This window comes from Halichoerus grypus, chromosome 10, assembly GCF_964656455.1.
Source record: "Halichoerus grypus chromosome 10, mHalGry1.hap1.1, whole genome shotgun sequence".
NCBI lineage: Eukaryota > Metazoa > Chordata > Mammalia > Carnivora > Phocidae > Halichoerus > Halichoerus grypus.
This window is the reverse complement of record NC_135721.1, coordinates 109,727,969-109,748,513: the sequence shown is the minus strand read 5'-3', so window position 1 is coordinate 109,748,513 and position 20,545 is coordinate 109,727,969. Positions and strand designations below refer to the sequence as shown.

The following is a 20,545-nucleotide window of genomic DNA, read 5'->3' as shown; positions in this document are numbered from 1 at the left end:
CACGCGTATGTGGTGGATATGGCCCAGTGTACCCTGTGAGACCAACTGCATCATTTGCTGGCATTGGCCTCCCACAGTAGCATTTTAAGAACTTTCCCTGGAGCTACTACGCAATTGCTTTTGTTTTGAATATGTGTGATTCTGCATATAGGGCCTGTTAACAGCTTTACTGAAGTAGAGTTGATACACACAACAGATTGAATATACTTACAGCGTATACTTTGATAACTTGACGTGAGTATACACTTGTGAAATGATCACCATGATTGAGATAACGTATCCATTACCCACAAAATGTCCTTGTTCAAAAATGTCCTGTCTATATTCATGAGGGATATTGCTCCGTAGTTTTGTGGGGTTTTTTTATGATATATTTGTCTGATTAATATTGGACAGAATAAATTAGGAAGTATTCTTTCCCCCTCTAGTTCCTGGAAAGACTTGTAAAGGATTGGTATTACACTTGACATGTTTGATGTTTGGTAGAATTCATCTGGGCCTAGACTTTTCTTTGTGGAAAGATTTTAAAATTGTGAATTCAGTCTTTACTTGTGATAGGTTTATCTGTTCAGATTTTCTATTTCTTGCCAAGCAGTTTTTTTAGATTTTTTTTTGATTGTGATAAAATTTTCATAATGTAAGGTTTACCATCTTAATCATTTTGACGTGTGGGTTTAATAGCACACATTGTGTGCAATCATCACTGCCATTCATCTCCTCAATTTTTTTCATCACACAAAACTGAAACTTTCTACCCATTAAACATTAACTTCCCATTCTGCCCTGCCCCCATCCTTCGGCAACCAGCACACTACTTCCTGTCTCTATGAGGTTGACTACTTCAGGTACCTTTAGCTGGAATCATACAGTATTTGTCCTCTTGTGGCTGGCTTATTTCACTTAGCATAATATCCTCAAGGTTCATTCATCCATGTTGTAGCAGGTGTCAGAATTTCTTTCCTTTAAGGCCGAATAATACTCTCATATACGTATACCACATTTTGTTTATCTATTCTTCTGTCAGTAGATACTTGGTTTGCTTCTACCTTTTGCCTATTGCAAATAATGCTGCTATAAACATGGATGTACAAATATCTATTTGAGTCCTAGCTTTCGGTTCTCTTGGTTATATACCCAGAAGTGGAATTTCTAGATCATACTGTAGTTCTGTTTTTAAATTTTTTGAGGAACTAGATAGTTCCGATAATCAGTCTTGCTAGGAATTTGTTTCATTTAAGTTGTCTAATTTGTTGGTATAAAAGTTCCTGTTTCTTCATATGCTTTTTAATTTCTGTAAGGTCAATAATGATGTCCCTTCTTCATGCCTCATTTTGTTAATTTATCTTCTGTCTTTGTTCTTGGTCAGTCTAGCTAAAGGGTTGTCAATTTTACTGATCTTGTCAAAGAACAAATTTCTGATTTCATTTTTCTCTATTATTTTTCTGTATATATTTTATTGTTTCTTCTTGATATTATTTTCTCCCTTCTGATTGCTTTGGGTTTAGTTTGCTTTTCCTTTCTAAAGGTGGAAGCATGGGCGCCAGGGTGGCTCAGTCGTTAAGTATCTGCCTTCGGCTCAGGTCATGATCCCAGGGTTCTGGGATGGAGCCCTGCATCGGGCTCCCTGCTCCGCGGGAAGCCTGCTTTTCCCTCTCCCACTCCCCCTGCTGTGTTCCCTCTCTCGCTGTGTCTCTCTCTGTCAAATAAATAAATAAATAAATAAATAAATAAATAAATAAATAAAAATCTTCAAAAAAAAATAAATAAAGGTGGAAGCTTAGGTTATTGATTTTAGATTCTTTTTTTTCTAATATATGTGTTTAAAGCTGTAAGTTTGTCTCTAAGTACTACTTTAATCCCAACCCATAAATTTTGAAATGGCATATTTTTGTTTTCATTTAGTTAAAAGTATTTTCTAATTTTCCTTGTGATTTCTTCTTTAACCCATAGGTTATTCAGAATATGTTGTTTATTTTTCAAGTATTTGTGGAGTTCACAGATTTGCTACCTGTTGATTTATGATTTAATTCCATTTTGGTGATCAGAGAACATACTTTGAATATTTCCTTTCCTAAAAAAACAAAAACAACACTTACTGAGTTGTTGTTTTTTTTTATGGCCTAGCATATATGGTCTCCCCGGGAGAATGTTCCATGTGCCCTTGAAAAGAATATGTGTGCTGCTCTGTTTAGGTGGAGTGTTCCACAGATGCCAGTAGGTCAAATTGGTTGATAATGTCGTTCAAGTTTTGTGTATCCTTGTTGATTTTATGCCTAGTTGTTCTCTTATTAGGAATGAGATATTAAAGTCTTCAACTATTATTGTTACTTTACTATTTTTCATAAGGCAGACCTGACAGCAAAGAATTTTCTTAGTCTTTGTTTATCTGGGGAGGTCTTTATTTCAGTTTCATTTTTGAAGGATAATTTTATTGGATAGAGAATTCTTATTTGACAAATTTTTTTTTCTTTCCATCACTTTCAGTATCTTATTCCTCTGCCTTCTGGCTTCCATTGTGTCTTAGCCATTAATATTAATGTGATTCTCTTGTATGTGAAGAGTTATCCTACTTTTGTTGCTTTTAAGAATTTCTCTTTGTTTTGGGCTTCAGCAGTTTTTGATTATAATGTGTGTGAACGTGGATCTTTTTGTGATTGTTCTACTTGGAGTTTGTTGAGCTCTGTGGATGGATGTATAGATTAATCCTTTTCATCAAATTTGGGGAGTTTTCAAATATTAATTCTTTAAGTATGTTTTCTGCTCTCTCTCACTTCTTTCCTCTGGGACTCCCATTATGCTTATGTTGGATACTTGACAGTGTCCTGCAAGTCTCTGAAGCTCTTTTCATTTTCTTTGATATTTTTTCATTTCTTTTCTTCAGATTATACAATCACTATTGATGTGTCTTTAAGTTCACTGTTTCTTTCCTCTGCCAGTTCAAGTCTCCTGAGTCCCTCTAGTGAATTTTTCATTTCACTTATTGTACTTTACAACTCCAGAATTTCCTTTTAATTATTCCTTATCATTTATGTTTCCTTATTGATAGTCTTTACTTATTGAGTCATTGATATCCTATTTTGACTTAATTCTTCAGACATAGTTTTCTTGGAATATATTTGTAATAGCTGATTTGAAGCCTTTGTCTTTTGAGTCCAACATGTGGGTCCCCTCAAAGACTGTTCTGCTTCCTCTGTTTGGTTCACACTTTTTTGGTTTTTTGGTTTTGTTTTTGTTTTTTTAAGATTTATTTATTTATTTATTTATTTATTTATTTATTTGAGAGAGAGAGCACGAGCAAGGGGGTGGTGTGGAGGGAGAAGCAGACTCCCCGCTGAGCAGGGAGCTCAATGCATGGCTCAATCCCAGGACCCTGGGATCATGACCTGAGCCGAAGGCAGATGCTTAACCGACTGAGCCACCCAGGCTCCCCTGTATTTCTTGTAACATTTTGTTGAAAACCAAGCTTTTTAGGTAATAATCAGATGTGGATTCTGATTCCCCCACCATCACCACTGGGGGTTGTTGTTACTGTTTGTTTAGTGTCTTGCCTAGACTAATTCTAGAGTCTGTCTCCCCAGTGTACCACTGCTGATTTTTTCTGCCTAGTTGTTTTTTTCTTGTTTTTATTTTTAAACCTGACTTCCTAGGGATTACCTCTAAAGAGTCCTAGTCTTTTTTTTGAGGGGTAAGGGAAAGAATGGTTTTTAGATATCACAGCCTAAGTACTAGTCATATCTATTGCTACTAGGTTGGTCAAAGTTTCTAGCCCTTTTAAGAAGATATGTTAAAGAGGGGTGCCTGGGTGGCTCAGTCGGTTAAGCATCTGCCTTCGGCTCAGGTCATGATCCCTGGGTCCCAGGATTGAGCCCCGCATCCGACTCCTTGCTCGGCGGGGAGCCTGCTTCTCCCTCTCCCTCTCCCTCTGCCCCTCTCCCCCACCCGTTCTCTCGCTCTCTCTCTCTCTCTCTCTCTGTCTTGCAAATAAATAAATAAAAATCTTTTTTTAAAAAGAAGGTAAGTTAAAGAGAAGCTTTGTTTTGTTTTCTTGTTTTTATTTAAATTTTTTTTTTAAGATTTATTTATTTGAGGGGGGAGGAGGGCCAGAGGGAGAGGGAGAGAGAGTCCCAAGCAGACTCCATGCTGAATGCAGAGCCCGACGCGGGGCTTGATTTCACAACCCGGAGATCATGACTTGGGCCAAAACCAAGAGTTGGACGCTTAACTGACTGCACCACCCAGGCGCCCCATTGTTCTTGTTTTTAAAATGAAAAAAGAGTGTGTGTGTGTGTGTGTGTGTTTTCCTTCTTCCTTCACTAGATAAATGGTTGCATACAATATATACTTTTCTCTGCATTTCCTTTTTTTTCACATAGCAGTATATCCTGAGGATCACCCCATAGCAGTATGTAGAAATCGTCCTCAATCCTTTTTACATCTACCGACTGCTAGTTCATTGTGTGGATGTACCATAGTTTACTCACATCACATCCTGAATTGATGGACATTTGGGGACATTTTGTCTGAAGATTGTAAAAAGCCTGTCATGCATCTGTATATAGAAACTTTCAGTAAACTACTCCTCTCCTTTTTTTTCCCCCTTTTAGCACCATGTATGTATTTGGTGGCTTCAACAGTCTCCTTCTCAGTGACATCCTCGTATTCACCTCAGAAAGGTGTGGAGCACACCGGAGCGAAGCTGCTTGCCTGGCGGCAGGACCTGGCATCCGGTGTGTGTGGGATACAGGGTCATCTCAGTGTATCTCCTGGGAGTTGGCATCTGAAGCACAAGAAGAAAAGTTAAAATCAGAATGTTTTTCCAAAAGAAGTATGTTTTTTTCCTTTTCTTAAAATTTAATTAATTCGAAATCTCATTTTGTCTGAATTATGAAGGTATTTAGCATATGTGCATTTTTTATGTTCATTTTATTATCCCAAATTGTTTGGTAATAACTGGTGCAAAGGCCTTTTGGGTGTTTGAAGATAGTTTTGTAAACCTCTTTACAGTTGGGGCGCCTGGGTGGCTCAGTCGGTTAAGCGGCTGCCTTCGGCTCAGGTCTGGATCCCAGAGTCCTGGGATCGAGCCCCGCATCGGGCTCCCTGCTTGGCGGAGAGCCTGCTTCTCCCTCTACCTCTGTCTGCCGCTCTGCCTACTTGTGCTCTCTATCTCTGTTAAATAAATAAATAAATCTTAAAAAAAAAAAAAACCTCTTTACAGTGGATGGGAATACCATGTGGCTCCTAGAAGCTGTCTGTGAGTGATGGAGACAAAACCCCCTTGGCATTGCACAGATTTTGTATACCAACTCCTGAGCCTGGCAGTTGGTCCCAGGCAATGCAATACAACAGGACCTTTTTGTGATGATGGAAATGTACTATTATGCGTTGTCCCAGTATGGGAGCTACCAGCCAGAGACACTTGAAATGAGACTGGTGTGACCGAAGAACTGAATTTTAAACTAAAATTAAGAACTACATGAGGCTAGTGGTGGCTACCTTATTGGATTATGCAGTTCTAATGTTAAGGATGAGATTAAGAGGGCCAGCCCAGAAAAACTATGTTGGAGTAGAGGATGGAGGTAGTGTTGCTCTCTTTGCAAAGCATTCCTTTCTAGCTTCTCTGGTTGGGCACAGCAGTGATAACAAGACAGAGAGTTGCTGAGGTTGACCAGTGGTCCTGGCTTCTAGAACCACCCCTTATGTTTTCTAAGCTTTCTTCATCTTGCCTACTTAGCTGCTTATGTTTTTGCTCTGAGATAGAGCACAGTGTAATACAGTGATGTAATAGCTGAGAAATCCTTCAAAAAAAAAAAAAAGTCTCTGCGAAATATTTGTTCACTTCAGTTATTTTAAAGAATGTTGACTGAATTTCTTAACTGTTGGAGTTGGTGTAGCAAGTTACCTTGAGGGTTATGGTGGATAGAGTCAGCTTTCACTCTCCTGGAATGCTCCAAATTAAGGTGAGCATAAATCCCCAAAAGGACACCCAGACAACTTTCCAGTGAGTGCTGGAAAACTGAGAGGACCAGAACCTGGTAGGGTTAGACAGTGTCTACACTGTCTCTTCAAAGGAATAAAATCTGTGAAATTGGTTTTTTTTAACCAAATTTTAAAAGTTCAAATTAAATGTGCAAGAGTATAGGAAGTAATATTTAATTACTATAGGTGGTTCAATATAAACCTCTTTGCTGTGAACTCATCTCAAATGTCGCATCCCTGGTCACTCTGCTTTCTGTGTGGACCCAGTCCTGGGGTTGATGACCAGGGCAGGTAGAGTAGCCTAAGGAGCATGCTTTGCGGGGGGAGGGGGGGCTACCTTATCTTGTCCATGGGTTCCCCCATGTGCCATGTCCATAAGTGGATCGGTAGATCAAGCAACATGGTTGTGCAGCCTCTTTTTTGTTGCTGACCTTGACCTGTCTAGGGTCAGTAGGAGATGCAGCAGGTCTGTAGTAGCCCAGAATTCTGAAACTTGCACTCTTAGACTTACATACATGTGTAGATTGTAGCTCAGCCTAGTGTCTCCTTTGGGGTTCTGTGGTGCTGCCCGCTTCCTGTGCCCAGGTTAGCCTTGCATTTGTAGCTGGGGGGGGACGGCTTGGTCTTCTACATTACTTTGGCTCTTGGGCAGCTCTTGGTGTTGATTCTGTTGCTGGTTGCTTTTTTTCTTGGGAAGAAAAGTATTCAAAGAACCAGACCTACTTCCATTATATCTCATTGTCCTTGAGTTAAAGTAACCTATCTTTGTTTTTCCCTCTCTCTGTACTTTTGTTGGGGGCAGGGAGCTTTACAGAATAGTGTTTCCTCATATTGTTTACTTATTTCTAAGTACTCTTTTAACCTGAACACACTGATATATCTTCCTGCCAGTTTTTCTTCCTATTTTACTTGCCAACCCTTGTTACTTTTTTAAAAAAAAACCTTTGTCTCAGATTGTGCTCAACAGCAGCTGTAAATGGCCTGTGACTTATTCTAAGGAGAAGCTGTCACAGTTGATGAGTTTTTCTTCTTTTCATAGCTCTTGACCACGACAGATGTGACCAGCACACGGATTGTTACAGCTGCACAGCCAACACCAATGACTGTCACTGGTGTAGTGACCATTGTGTCCCCGTGAACCACAGCTGCACGGAAGGCCAGGTCAGGGGCCGCTTCTCAAGGGTTTCAGAGGATGAAAAAACCCCAGGGGGGGGTTAGGTGTGAGATTATGGTGTGTATGATACAAATACTGGCCCAGAGGGATTTTTAAAACCTCCGGTATAGCTTTAGAGTTTATTATTGCTCAGGCTTTCTTTTAGGAAGGGATGCTATACACATCCTAATTTCGAAGGTCCTGCTAGCCACAAGGATTGGTGTGTAGTATCTTAGAAGAAGGTAGGACTGTTACTCTGTGTACTCCCCATCCTTAGGCATGGCTGTTGCTAGGTCCTAGATGCTTGGTGTGAGCCTTGTCACGGTGAGCTCACTCTACCTGTGCAAGCTCTTGGGAGCAAGTTAGGACTTGAGACTGAAGGTGAGTCAGGCGACTTTGCAAAATCTCCTTGTCTTATGTTATATTGTGGCTCAGTATAATTTATGCTCATCATTTATGATTTTTTTATTTAGGATATAGGGCAAAAAAAGATACAATGACTCAGCCTCTGTAGTTTTTGACAGCTTATTCTGTAAAGCAGTTCATAAAATATGAAAGTTTTAGACTGGGAGGCATTTGAAAAGCAGCAGGTTGAACACCCCCATTTCACAGACGAGCAGGTTAAAGCATGGTGTTTAAAAGAGCGCATTGCCTCCTTGCCATGTCAGGGCATGCCCTGTGCAGAAGATTTCAGCACACTGTTTCCCCTGCAGGGCTGCTTTATCTGCATCTTACTTATTTCTTTATTTGCAGTTTGCTTCCTCAATTAGATTTTGTTGATTTTAGTATCCTGTTTGTCCTCCCCGTGAGTTCTGTCCGTGGATTAAGAGAAAAGCTTTTGTCCACTGTGTTCTAGATCTCCATTTCCAGATACGAGAATTGTCCCAAGGATAACCCCATGTACTACTGTAACAAGAAGACCAGCTGCAGGAGCTGTGCCCTGGACCAGAACTGCCAGTGGGAGCCCCGCAATCAGGAGTGCATCGCCCTGCCCGGTAGGCCTTGTAGGGGCATCTGGATATGTGTGGGTCCAGAGACTTCACACACACCCCCACCCCAATACTGTGCAGCCTAGATTGAACCCAGCAGAGGGAACAAACTCATTTTATCCATTCATTCCCCCATACCACTATTGTGGTTATTTTTTAAAATGAAAATACAGTTCTTAAGCATTTGCTCCTTCTGTCCTTTGAAATAAAGTGAAGCATCATCTGCTGCTCTGGAGAATAGAATGACAGCTTGGCTCCATATCATCGAGCCTGCTGCCCTGTCCCCGCTCGCCTCTGCTATGGTCACCTGGCTATAGAAAGCAGCAGTCTTGGCAGCCAGTCTGCAGGGCACTTTGTGAAGAATACTGACCACTGGGATTAGGCTGTCAACACCTTCTGACAAGAAGGAGGAGAGATGCTTTTATCAGCAGCACCCTCCTGAGGTGATCTCCAGTCCTGAATACCTCAATTTATGGCATCTGAGGTTCAGGATGAAGAGTTGAGGGCCTCAGGCTAGCCAGCCACAACAGAAGTTCTGTGATATATTTGCTCAACTGGGATTTCCGAGAAGGGGGACATCGATGGTTCTGTGCAGCACCTGAAGCATGCACAGGGCAGCAGGGTCTGCCAGGCCCCTTTTCAGTGCCCTTTGGGAGTACTTGATTCAGCTTGCATGAGTATGAGCTGCTTTTCTTTACCTCATTGCAACAGACTTCAATGTACTGCGGAGTACCTGAGGGTCTTGTCAGAAGTCAGATTCTGGTACACATCGGGGGAGTGGGGCTAGAATCTACATTTTAATGAGGAGGGACACTGATGCCACACTTGGAAGAGCAGATGCTTTATTTGCTCTTACATGATCCCTTTCCTGTGGCACCTTCCACTTGCCTCACTGACTGGTCCCGGGCTTCGCTGGTGGTATCTCCAGGGTACTTGGTTCTGGCAAAGTTGCCTTGCTTGTTCCCTGTGTCCCAGGAAGCGCACAGAGCTTCTGTGCAGTTTGGGGCATGGAGCTGAACTGGGTGGGTTCAGGGCGATCTCAGGAGCAGATTCCAGTCTTACCTTGTGTGCTGCACCTGTATCACTTAGGGTTGTTTGTTTTTTTCTGAGAGGGATATTTCCACCTCACTTTCAGGATGTTTTGTACCCTTGATTTTACCTTCCACTTGATGTGAAACAATGAAGCTTTTGAAGACCATCGTCTTGTTCACTCAACGACTCATTTCCATCCTCCAGTTTTCTTCCCCACCCTTCCAATCCGCATACTCATTTTTCTGTTCTTTACTTAGGATTTTAGTCTTGTTTCTAATTGTTCTTCAAAAGGGGGTTTAGAAATCTAGCACTGGCACCTAAGATTTTTTTCTTCTAAGACATAGAGAGTTGACCGTAGAATATGCCTCTTGAGATCCCGGAAGTAGGACTGGTGAAGTCTAACATTCTTGTATTCTGCATCGGTCCTTAGTAATGTGTCGGATGCCCTCACCACATCCTAGTAAAGTACCGCGGAATTCAAATCGCAGAAACCTTTTAGGTTTCCGATCATTCGAACTGGTAGTGTAGTAGTTTTGTGTGATTTCTAAAACTTTTTTTTTTCCCTCTCCACTTTACAAAAGAAAATATCTGTGGCATTGGCTGGCATTTGGTCGGAAACTCCTGTTTGAAAATTACTACTGCCAAGGAGAATTATGACAATGCTAAATTGTCCTGTAGGAACCACAATGCCTTTTTGGCTTCTCTTACAACCCAGAAGAAGGTAGAATTTGTCCTTAAGCAGCTGCGAATAATGCAGTCATCACAGAGCATGGTGAGTTCACGTCCTCAGAACTTCAGCTTCTAGTACCCACCCTTGTCCTGGGCGCACCCATACAGCTTCCCCGTGGTGTGCCCGGCAGGCAGAGTTCTAGTGCATGAGTGTAGTAGAGGGGGGTGACATGATGGTCTGTCCCAATCTGCCGTGGCTCAATTGGGATGGGGAGGTTTTCCTTCATCTGCGGGGCATATGTAACTTAGTGGTTTTTATCTAGAAGGCTCTTTTGCTCAAGACATGTCTTATATTCAAAGCTGTATCTCTTTTGCCTATAGTCCAAGCTCACCTTAACCCCATGGGTTGGCCTTCGGAAGATCAATGTGTCCTACTGGTGCTGGGAAGATATGTCCCCATTCACAAATACTTTGCTCCAGTGGATGCCGTCTGAGCCCAGTGATGCTGGATTCTGTGGAATCTTGTCAGAACCCAGTACTCGGGGCTTGAAGGCTGCAACCTGCATCAGCCCACTCAATGGCAGCGTCTGTGAAAGGCCTGGTAGGTATCTGGGTGAATGATGTATCCTTGGAAGTTCACTGAAAGAGAGACGTCTGTAGGAGGCGTAGTGAAATACTGGGAGGTGTGAGATGATCAGGAAAAACAGATGGGGAGTATTGATTTCAAGCATACGAAGCGGAGTATAACCCAGCACTTAAAAGTGGAAGGAAATAATCTCCGGCTCTGAATAGTATGAGCCGGAAGCATAAACAAAAATAACTAACACTACTCAAAGAACCTAACATTGTAATTAGCAATGAGATTGATTGGTGTGCTGACCGTAAAAAGTACTGAGAATTGCTCTGAAAGGCAAATGTCTTAAGGTTGGCAGAGAAACGCTGTGGACGAAAAGGACAAAAAATGCAAAGAAAATATCAGAAAAGCAAGCAGGTCACTGCAGGGACAGTAGACAGAAAGCATCAGTGGGGAGAAAAATGGGGAGAGCAGTTACACAACAGAAAGCAGAAGCTGACCGGAACTGTGTTAGCGCTGTGGGAGAGTACTGAGGAGCACACACTGGGGAGCTTCTCGGGTTCACAGCTCCCCCGTGGGCTGCATTCAGGCCTCCCGTGGGCAGGCTCAGGGGCAGCATCTGCAGCGCGCAGACGAGCCGAGACGAGCATCTTACCCTGCAGAGGGACTCACGTGCAGTAGGTGGAATTTTGTGCGCACTTTTTGGGACGCCATTGACATCGTGTCTCATTTTAGGAAGGTACTCTAAGTCATCTGAGGAGTACAGAGGTGTAGAGAAGAATTCATAGCCCTGTAAGAGTCCTCTTAAAATATGGTTTCTGAGCTTCCTGTAGGGGAAACCCTTTTGGGTCCTGAATGCTTTGGTGCATGTAATGAATTCTGTGGTCCCTCTTCCCGCAAATATACAGATACGAGTTTTCATGTTCGGGTGGGTCGTAAAACCTCTGAAGGTCATCCTGAGTCCCATATACTGCAAGGAGCTTTAGAACTGCCACGCTTATGGAAAGATTCCCTTGTTCCCTCATGTCTGTCCTTAACGCTCTTCGAAAAGAAGGAGTTTTTTCCCCTCAGCGTGTGAATATACCTGACTAGCCCAGTACAGGGCGACTCTGTGTTTTCGGTTTTCTCCTACATTTAATGTAGCCCACTGGTGTGATTTCATGACATGCTAGTGGGTCACAAGCCATCCCGAAAAGCCTTTGATGTTGGCCAATGTGGCGGGAGCTCTAAGTGTCCTGGATTTGCTTCCCAGCAAACCACAGCGCGAAGCAGTGCCGGACGCCGTGTGCCCTGCGGACGGCGTGTGGAGAGTGTACCAGCGGCAGCTCTGAGTGCATGTGGTGCAGCAACATGAAGCAGTGCGTGGACTCCAATGCCTACGTGGCCTCCTTCCCTTTTGGCCAGTGTATGGAGTGGTACACCATGAGCAGCTGCCCCCGTAAGTGAAAGGGAGCGGCAAGACCGGACTGCCTGAGGGGAGGGGAACCTTCATGCAGAATCAAGCGCTGCAGGGGCGCCTGGGTGGCTCCGTCACTTAAGCATCCGACTCTTGATTTTGGCTCAGGGTATGATCTCAGGGTGGTGGGATTGAGCCCTGCGTCGGGGCTCCCTGCTCAGTTGGGGCATCTGCTTGAGATTCTCTCTCTCCCTCTGCCCCTCTCCCTACTCGTTCTCTCTCGCTCTCTCTCAAATAAATGTTTTTTTTAAAAAAAGAATCAAGCCCTGTAGGACGGAGCACAGAGTACAGAAACGTATTGCTCAATCCATGTAATGTCTCCACATCTTCCTCTCCTGATGCATGAAATAAGTGCTTTCTGGTAGATGACCGCTAAGGTCCCTTCTGCCTCCACATCCTGGGATTGATAGAGGAGGGGAGGAACCCCTGTTCTATGTTGGGCAAGATATTGGGCTCTTTAAATTTATTGTGTCATTTAAGAAATCGCGTTAGAGGGGCGCCTGGGTGGCTCAACCGGTTGGGTGTCTGCCTTCAGCTCAGGTCATGGTCCCAGGATCCTGGGATCGAGCCCCACATCAGGCTCCCTGCTCAGCGGGGAGCCTGCTTCTCCCTCTCCCTCTGCTGCGCCCCCTGCTTGTGCGCGCGTGCTCTCTCTCTCTCTCTCTCTGTCAAATAAATAAATAAAAATCTTTAAAAAAAAAAATCACCTTAGAATAGGAATTTTGACTGACAGAATAGCCTGTTTAAATAAAAGGTAATTTAGGGGCACCTAGCTGGCCCAGTAGGAAGAACACGCATCGCTTGATCTCCAGGTTGTGAATTCAAGCCCTATGTTGGGTGTAGAGATTACTTAAATGAACAAATAAATCTAAAAAAAAAAAACTTTTAAAAAGGGTAATTTAAATACAGTGAATTCAAAGCTACGTGCGGTAGTGAGTTGTAACTTGTGTTCTTTTACAGCTGAAAATTGTTCAGGCTATTGTACCTGCAGCCATTGCTTGGAGCAGCCAGGCTGTGGCTGGTGCACTGATCCCAGCAACACGGGCAAAGGCAAATGCATAGAGGGCTCCTATAAAGGACCAGTGAAGATGCCTTCCCAGGCCCCTGCGGGGAATTCCTACCCACAGCCCCTTCTCAATGCCAGCATGTGCCTGGAGGACAGCAGATACAACTGGTCTTTCATTCATTGTCCAGGTAAGATGTCTCGTGTATCCAAATCAAGTGTTTTGCTACCTATCTACAAAGAATAAAACTTTGAAAGCTACACTATTTATATGAATTTTCTTTAGGAAAAAAAATAGATCATCTTAGGAAAAATGGTTTTGCACGGAAAAATATATACATACTTTTTTTTTTTTTTATGAACAGTATTTTTAATGTCAATTCATGAAAACACAGAAGTTCCAGTGAGGTGTTTTGCTTTCACTGTGGAAGTATTGAAGTACGTTCATTATGAACAAATCCTGCAGCTGTAGATAAAATAAAAACCGGAATTCTTCTTCTCCAGTTCTTCACAGAAGTAAAAACTTTTAATGGTTTAATACAAATACCGTCTATTTTAAAAATACGAAATACTATGCTATACAGGATTAATACGATATATATTGTTCTGTAGTTTGCTTTTTACTGAAAAATACACTGTGGCAATTGCTAGGGGAAGAATGAAAAAACTACTACCAACCCAGAAATTCCTCTCCACAAATATAGAAAAAAAGGAAAATGGATTTATTTTGAGTAAGCATCAAACCAGACTGTGGTGCACCCTACAGGCAGTCCACTAATGAGATTGCAAAAACAGAGAAATCTCACCCTTTTAAATAGCCAGGCATATACAATCCAGTACATAAATGTTTTGAAGATGAATGATAACTTGTCCTCATCTGAGAGGGTTTGACAGCACTGTTTGTTGTACCTTCTTTTTTTTTTTTTTAAAGATTTTATTTATTTATTTGAGAGAGAGAGAATAAGAGAGAGCGAGTACATGAGAGGGGGGAGGGTCAGAGGGAGAAGCAGACTCCCTGCCGAGCAGGGAGCCCCATGCGGGACTCGATCCAGGGACTCCAGGATCATGACCTGAGCCGAAGGCAGTCGCTTAACCAACTGAGCCACCCAGACGCCCTGTTGTACCTTCTTTCATAGCTTATCCTGAATTTACTTGGGAATTGGGGTGGCCACCTGTGTTAGTTAATTGCCTTTATAAAAAAAAAAAAATTCCAGGGGCGCCTGGGTGGCTCAGTCGTTAAGCGTCTGCCTTCGGCTCGGGTCATGATCCCAGGGTCCTGGGATCGAGCCCCACATCGGGCTCCCTGCTCGGCGGGAGGCCTGCTTCTCCCTCTCCCACTCCCCCTGCTTGTGTTCCCTCTCTCGCTGTGTCTCTCTCTGTCAAATAAATAAATAAAATCTTTAAAAAAAAAAAAATTCCTTTATCTTTATGGCAAGCAGATGGTTACACTTGCACAAATGCACCCAGACTGAATTCCCAAAGTGATAGGGATATAGAGTGCTGCCTTCCTTGATGTTTACATTTCAAAGTGATGGCTCCCAGGCCCTTAAGAAAAACATTCCTGGATTGTTGTGCTGACAAGAGGTTTTTTTTAAAGGTATTTAGGGTTTTTTTTGAAAAAAAGATTTACATACATATACATATCAAAGGAACAGAGAAAGGATTTGTAAATACAGGTTTTCTTGAAAAGCTCTGAGAAAAGGGAGAGGGAAAAGGTCCCTATCCCTTCTGGCAAGAGGAAAAATTAAGCCTATCTGCCTCCTCTCGCTCCTTGCCTCCCTCCTACTCTCCCTCTGCTCCCTTCCCCTCCTTCGTTCCAGTGGTTGGTGCCAGAAGGAATAGATCATGAGTTGGCGTAAAGCCTGAGTCTACACCTGCTGGGGATGCTGTCCTGAGAAACTGGCCTTTGATTCAGACTTTCAGTAAATACTCAGGAATATGCTGATGGGCCTCCAGAACAGCTGGGGGAGGTTAGGCAGGTGCAAAGACCCCCAGGAGGTTGGTGGGTAGGAACATCTCCAAGAGTGGGACGGTGCCACTGACAACAAGGCTCTTTGTGAGGACTTCTGTAACGGAAAGACCACTGTGAGCAACGGTAAAAGGCAAGAGACAGGCGGGGGAACATACCTGCAGTGCACGTAATAAGTGATTATCATCCTGAGTATGCAAACCTCTGCCCTCCAGAAGAAAGCGCTGTCAGCTCAACAGAAAAAGCGGGCAATGGATGTAAAGAAGTCTTTCTCAGAAAAGGAAACAGAGTAGGGAAATGCAAAATAAGAAACCAGTCTTTTCCTTTCAAATTGAATTAAATTTTCTGTGTTCCCTTTTTTCCTCTCTAAGATGTCAAAGGGTCTATCATTTTGTTTCTAATCTACTAGTTTAACTCATGAAGTATTTAAGTCTGTGCATTTTTATTAATATCAAGAGTATATGAGGTGAAATGGCAACCCACGGAATGGGAGAAAATATTTGCAAATCATATACAGTGTCTGGTAAGAATCTAACGTCCAGAATATGTAAAGAACTCTTAAAACTCAGCAGTAAAAAGACAACCCAATTAAGAAATGGGTAAAAGATTGAAATAGACATTTCTCCAAAGAAGAGACACAAATGGCCAATAAGCACAGGAAAAGATGCTCAACAACATTGGAGAAATTGGAACCCTCACACATTGCTGGAAGGAATGTAAAATGGTGTGGCCACTTTGGAAAACAGTTTGGCAGTTTCTCAAAATGTTAAACATAGAGTTATCATATGGCCCAGTATATACCCAAGAGAATTGAAAACATATGTCCACACAGAAACTTGCAGTGAATGCTTATAGCAGCATTATTCATAATAGACAAAAGTGGAAACAACCCAGTGTCTGTCAGCTGGTGAATAGATAAACAAAATGTGATACGTTTGTATGATGGATACTGCTAAACGATAAAAGGGGTGAATGAAGTACTGTAGTCTGTGACACGGATGAGTCTCAAAAGCATGCTATGTAAAGGCAGTCAGATGCAAAGACTGCATATTATATGATACCATTTATGTGAGATGTCCAAAAAAGAGCAAACATAGAGAGACAGATAAGAGCTTAGCAATCACCTGGGGCTGGGGGTATGAATGAGGAATAAAGGGCATGGGGTTTTCCAAAGTAGCGGTACCATTTTTCACCCTCACTGGCCAGCCTGAAAAGGTTAAGACTTCTCCACGTGCTCATCAGTGCTTGTGTCTGTTTTTTGGGGGGGTTTTTTTGTTTGTTTGTTTTTTAATTGCAGATGTTGTAGTGTGTGAGAAATGGTATCTCTGGTTTTGATTTGCATTTCTCTAATGACTAAAGTTGAGCATCTTACAGGCCATCTGTGTCTTCTTTGGAGAAATGTCTATTTGAATTCTTTGCCCATTCTTTAAAAAGTTCTCTCTCCTTTTTTTTAGATTTTATTTATTTGAGAGAGAGGGCATGAGCAGGGGGGAGGGGTAGAGGGAGAAGGACAAGCAGACTCCCCGTGGAGCAGGGAGCCCAATGCGGGGCTCGATCCCAGCACCCCAGGATCATGACCTGAGCCAAAGGCAGATGCTTAACCAACTGAGCCACCCAGGCACCCCTCTTTGCCCATTTTTAAATTGTTCATTTAACGAGTCTGTTTATTATTGACCCATAGAATTCTTTATGAAGTCTAGATACAAGTTCTTATTGACTAAATGATGTGCAAATACCTTCTCCCATTCTGAGGGTTTCTTCTTACTTTTTTGGTGGTATCTTTTGAAACATAAAAGTTCTAAATTTTATCCCCTGTGCTTTTGGTATTATATCTAAGAAATCAGTGCCTAGCTAACCCAAGATCACAAAGATTTACTCTTATCTTTTCTTTTTAAAGTTTCATAGATTTTCTCTTTTCTTTAGGTTCATAAGCCATTTTGGGTTTATTTTTGTATGTGGTGGGAGGTTGAACAGACATGGAACTGGTCGGGAGGCACGTCCTGGGCCTGTTCTGTCTCCCAGCCCCAGCTGGATTTTTCAGGTGTCAGTTGGTAAAGTGCATCTAGTCACTTTAATTGTCCCCTCCTTCTACATTAGGAGACAGATGTCTCAACTCCCTTTTTCTGTCAGATTGACACCATCTGTTTTATAATTTCTAGAAATTGCTCAGTAATTCAGAAGTACCTCTCAATACATCTGATACACCTTTTTCTCTTACCCCATATTCCTATGGATTTATCCTTGTTTTTACATTTTTTCTGTAATTTCAGTGGGATTTTGAAGGGGAAGAGAGAGAGAAGCATGTTTCTAGTCTTTTTATCTAGAATACAGATTTTATTGGTAAATGATTTTAGGTATTGCATTTGTGTGTGTGTGTTGTGCTTTTCCCTTTTGGTATCTGTACAGTTGTTCATCTTCACAGGAACGACATGCATATCCCACACCTCTGAAGTATTTTTGGTGCAATAATAACTGCTATAGTCATAGTTAAGTCTTTCAGTTACAGCCTATATAGAACAAGTCAAATACATCAGCGATGGGATAGGAAACAGGTGCGTGAACTACAGGTGCAAGGCTATGAAAAGTTGCCACAATGGTGGAAAGCTATATCACATTGATCAACCAAGAGAGATCTGCAAAAGTTGCTAAAAAAGTAAACCTGACATGTCACCACAAGAAAGAAATAGTAGTTATGTGACAAGATGTTAGCTAACGCCATGGGTAGAAATCATTTTGCGATGTATGAATGTATCAAATCAGTGCATTCTACTCCTTACACAATATTGCATGTCAGTAGTGTCTCAGTAAAGCTGGGGGAAAAAGACAGATTTGCAGAGTCAGGTCTTCTGCCTGCAATGGTGTAGATTGTGCACTCTGTGGATGGCCCCACTGGAGTCTGCAGTGCACAGCCTCAACAGCTGTCCTGAGCAGTCACGAGAGGTCCAGGTTTCATATGCCTTTCTAGTGTAAGGTCCTCTGTGCATCAAGAATCTTATTAATTACACTTGTGGGAATATTTTTATATGTAAAGATGGTTATTCTTCTAAAAAAGAAAAATTGAAAGCAAACTAAATATCAGAATGTAAGGGAATGGTTAAATAGCTGTTATGATTCATAGAAATCATTCTGCCATTTAAGGTTTTGTTTATGATGGATGAAATAACGTGGTAAAGTAATTGTGCTGTAAGTAAAAAAAAAAAAATCAAAGTTGTGTATTAATATGAGCACAACTGTGTAAAACTATATAGAAAAAATAAATTCCTGGGACTAAAATCCCAAATGTGCACAGTGATCTGTGCGTGGTGCAGTTGAATATGATTTTCCCCTCTTCCATATATTTTTTCAAATTTACTATGATGAACATACATTATTTTTATGAACAACCACAAATTATTTTTTTAATGGCTGTAAATTTTCATCCTGCTGTGGTATATTTCTGATTTTCCTGGACTAACCCTGGATGGATTTTTTTTTCCTTTTTCTTTTCTTTTATTATGTTAATCACCATACATTACATCCTTAGTTTTTGATGTAGTGTTCCATGATTCATTGTTTGCGTATAACACCCAGTGCTCCATTCAGTATGTGCCCTCCTTAATACCCATCACCAGGCTAACCCATCCTCTCACCCCCCTCCCCTCTAGAACTCTCAGTTTGTTTCTCAGAGTCCATAGTCTCTCATGGTTCATCTCCCCCTCTGATTTCTCCCCCTTCATTTTTCCCTTCCTGCTATCTTCTTCTTCTTCTTTTTTTTTTTTTTTAACATATAATGTATTATTTGTTTCAGAGGTACAGGTCTGTGATTCAACAGTCTTACACAATTCACAGTGCTCACCATAGCACATACCCTCCCCAATGTCCATAACCCAGCCACCCCATCCCTCCCACCCCCCACCACTCCAGCAACCCTCAGTTTGTTTCCTGAGATTAAGAATTCCTCATATCAGTGAGATCATATGATACATATCTTTCTCTGATTGACTTATTTCGCTCAGCATAATACCCTCTAGTTCCATCCACGTTGTTGCAAATTGGATGGATGTTTTGATCTTATTTCTCAAACTCGTTTTTAGTGTGCCAGTTTTAATAGTTTTGTATTTAGAGGTAATAAGGAATTAAATAGATAGTTGCAAATAAATCTTGTGGAATTTACTCCACCCTGTTCTACCACGGGGCAGGCCCCCTAAAACGCTTTCTTTCTTTCCTTTTTTTTTTTTTTTTTTTTAAATGCTTTCTCTTTCAGCATGCCAGTGCAATGGCCACAGCAAGTGCATTAATCAGAGTATCTGTGAGAAGTGTGAGAACCTGACCACAGGCAAGCACTGCGAGACTTGCATATCTGGCTTCTATGGTGATCCCACCAACGGGGGGAAATGTCAGCGTAAGTCAAATCCCTCAGGGTTTGATTGCAAACCAGCTAGAACACTGTGCCTTGATTTGACTTGAGTATCTAGGAGGACAGAAGCCACTTGGTTTTGGATACTGCCTTTCTTGTCATACTTTTCAGGAGCTCAGCTAAGCCTGGGAGAGAGTGAGCAGAGCTGCCAAGTATCAGAGTAGCCAGTTAACGCCAACAAGCCGAAAATGGAAGAGTTAAGCCTTTAATCAGTTACTGTGGTGGTAAAGCAAGAGCCTTAAACCTTAACGCAAGAAAGCTGAGTCCCCATGTTCCTTTCCCTCCTGGACTGGATACTGGTTGAGGGTCAGGTGGATCAGCACAGAGGTGGGGAGAGCCCTGAACAGAAGGCTCCAGCAAAAGCCTATCACGGACCCTGGAGAGGGGAGGGAAGGGGGGGTAAGTGCTGGGGACTGAGAGTGGGGACCGCATCCTCAGAGCTTCCCCCGCTTTCCCCTGAGGAGGCTCAGCAAGGCTCCTGAAGAAGGTCTGCCCAAGGCCCAGATAAAGAGACTCAGGAACGAAGGTGCCTGCGCTAGGAATACAAGCGTGTGACCGAACACGGCTGACTTGGGGGGTGTGGGTGCCTGAGACCCTGACTACAGCTCCCCTCGAGATGGCCCCCGGGCACAGGAGACCTGCTGGCTAAGCCTGGCATTTGGCTTGTGGTCAAGTCCAAAAAATCACACATGGGGTTTTAACCAGGAACTGGATTCCTCAGTACTTCTAGTATATTTTATTTTATTTTTTTATTTATTATTTTTTAAAAATTTATTAGAGAGAGCACACAAACAAGGGGGAGAGGCAGAGAGAGAGGGAGAAGCAGGCTCTCCAGTGAGCAAGGAGCCTGATGCAGGACTGGATCTCAGGACCCTGGGATCATGACCTGAGCCGAAGGCAGACGCTTAACCGACTGAGCCATCCAGGCACCCCACTTCTAGTATATTTTAAAGATTTAAATAGTCTTCTGTTTTCCCATGCATGTCAAATAGATTCCTGTAAGCAAGGACTTTTTAGTGTTAGAACATAAATTAATACATTTTTAAAATGTATTGCCAGTGAGGCTGGCAAACTGCTTTTTGGCTTGTTATTATTTCCAATGGGAAGACCCTTCGGGTTCTGAGCAGGAAAATAAATAAGAAAGGAAAATCTCTATACCTCCTCCCGAAATCCCACCTCCAAATTCCTTAGCCTGGCCCTTGAGAATCTGATTCCAGAGCAACCAGGGGAGAGCTGGCATTTTATCAGTATGTCCCTTAACCTCTCTGGGGTTCAATTTCCTCATCCATAAAATGGGAATAAAAAGGTGGTGGTTGACGGGCGCCTGG

At 42.4% G+C, this 20,545-nt stretch overlaps 1 protein-coding gene across 5 annotated transcripts in view; it reads left to right on the top strand.

Annotated features, from left to right (window-relative positions):
* ATRN (attractin) overlaps positions 1-20,545 on the top strand; it is a 156,688-nt gene that overhangs the window by 74,904 nt on the left and 61,239 nt on the right. For all 5 annotated transcript variants that reach the window (XM_078057008.1, XM_036093386.2, XM_036093391.2 and 2 more), the window contains exons 12-19: positions 4,605-4,825; positions 7,016-7,137; positions 7,986-8,124; positions 9,732-9,922; positions 10,201-10,420; positions 11,646-11,831; positions 12,810-13,043; positions 19,065-19,202. In XM_078057008.1, the coding sequence (XP_077913134.1) occupies positions 4,605-4,825; positions 7,016-7,137; positions 7,986-8,124; positions 9,732-9,922; positions 10,201-10,420; positions 11,646-11,831; positions 12,810-13,043; positions 19,065-19,202 (1,451 nt within the window). The remainder of the gene's footprint in view (positions 1-4,604; positions 4,826-7,015; positions 7,138-7,985; positions 8,125-9,731; positions 9,923-10,200; positions 10,421-11,645; positions 11,832-12,809; positions 13,044-19,064; positions 19,203-20,545) is intronic.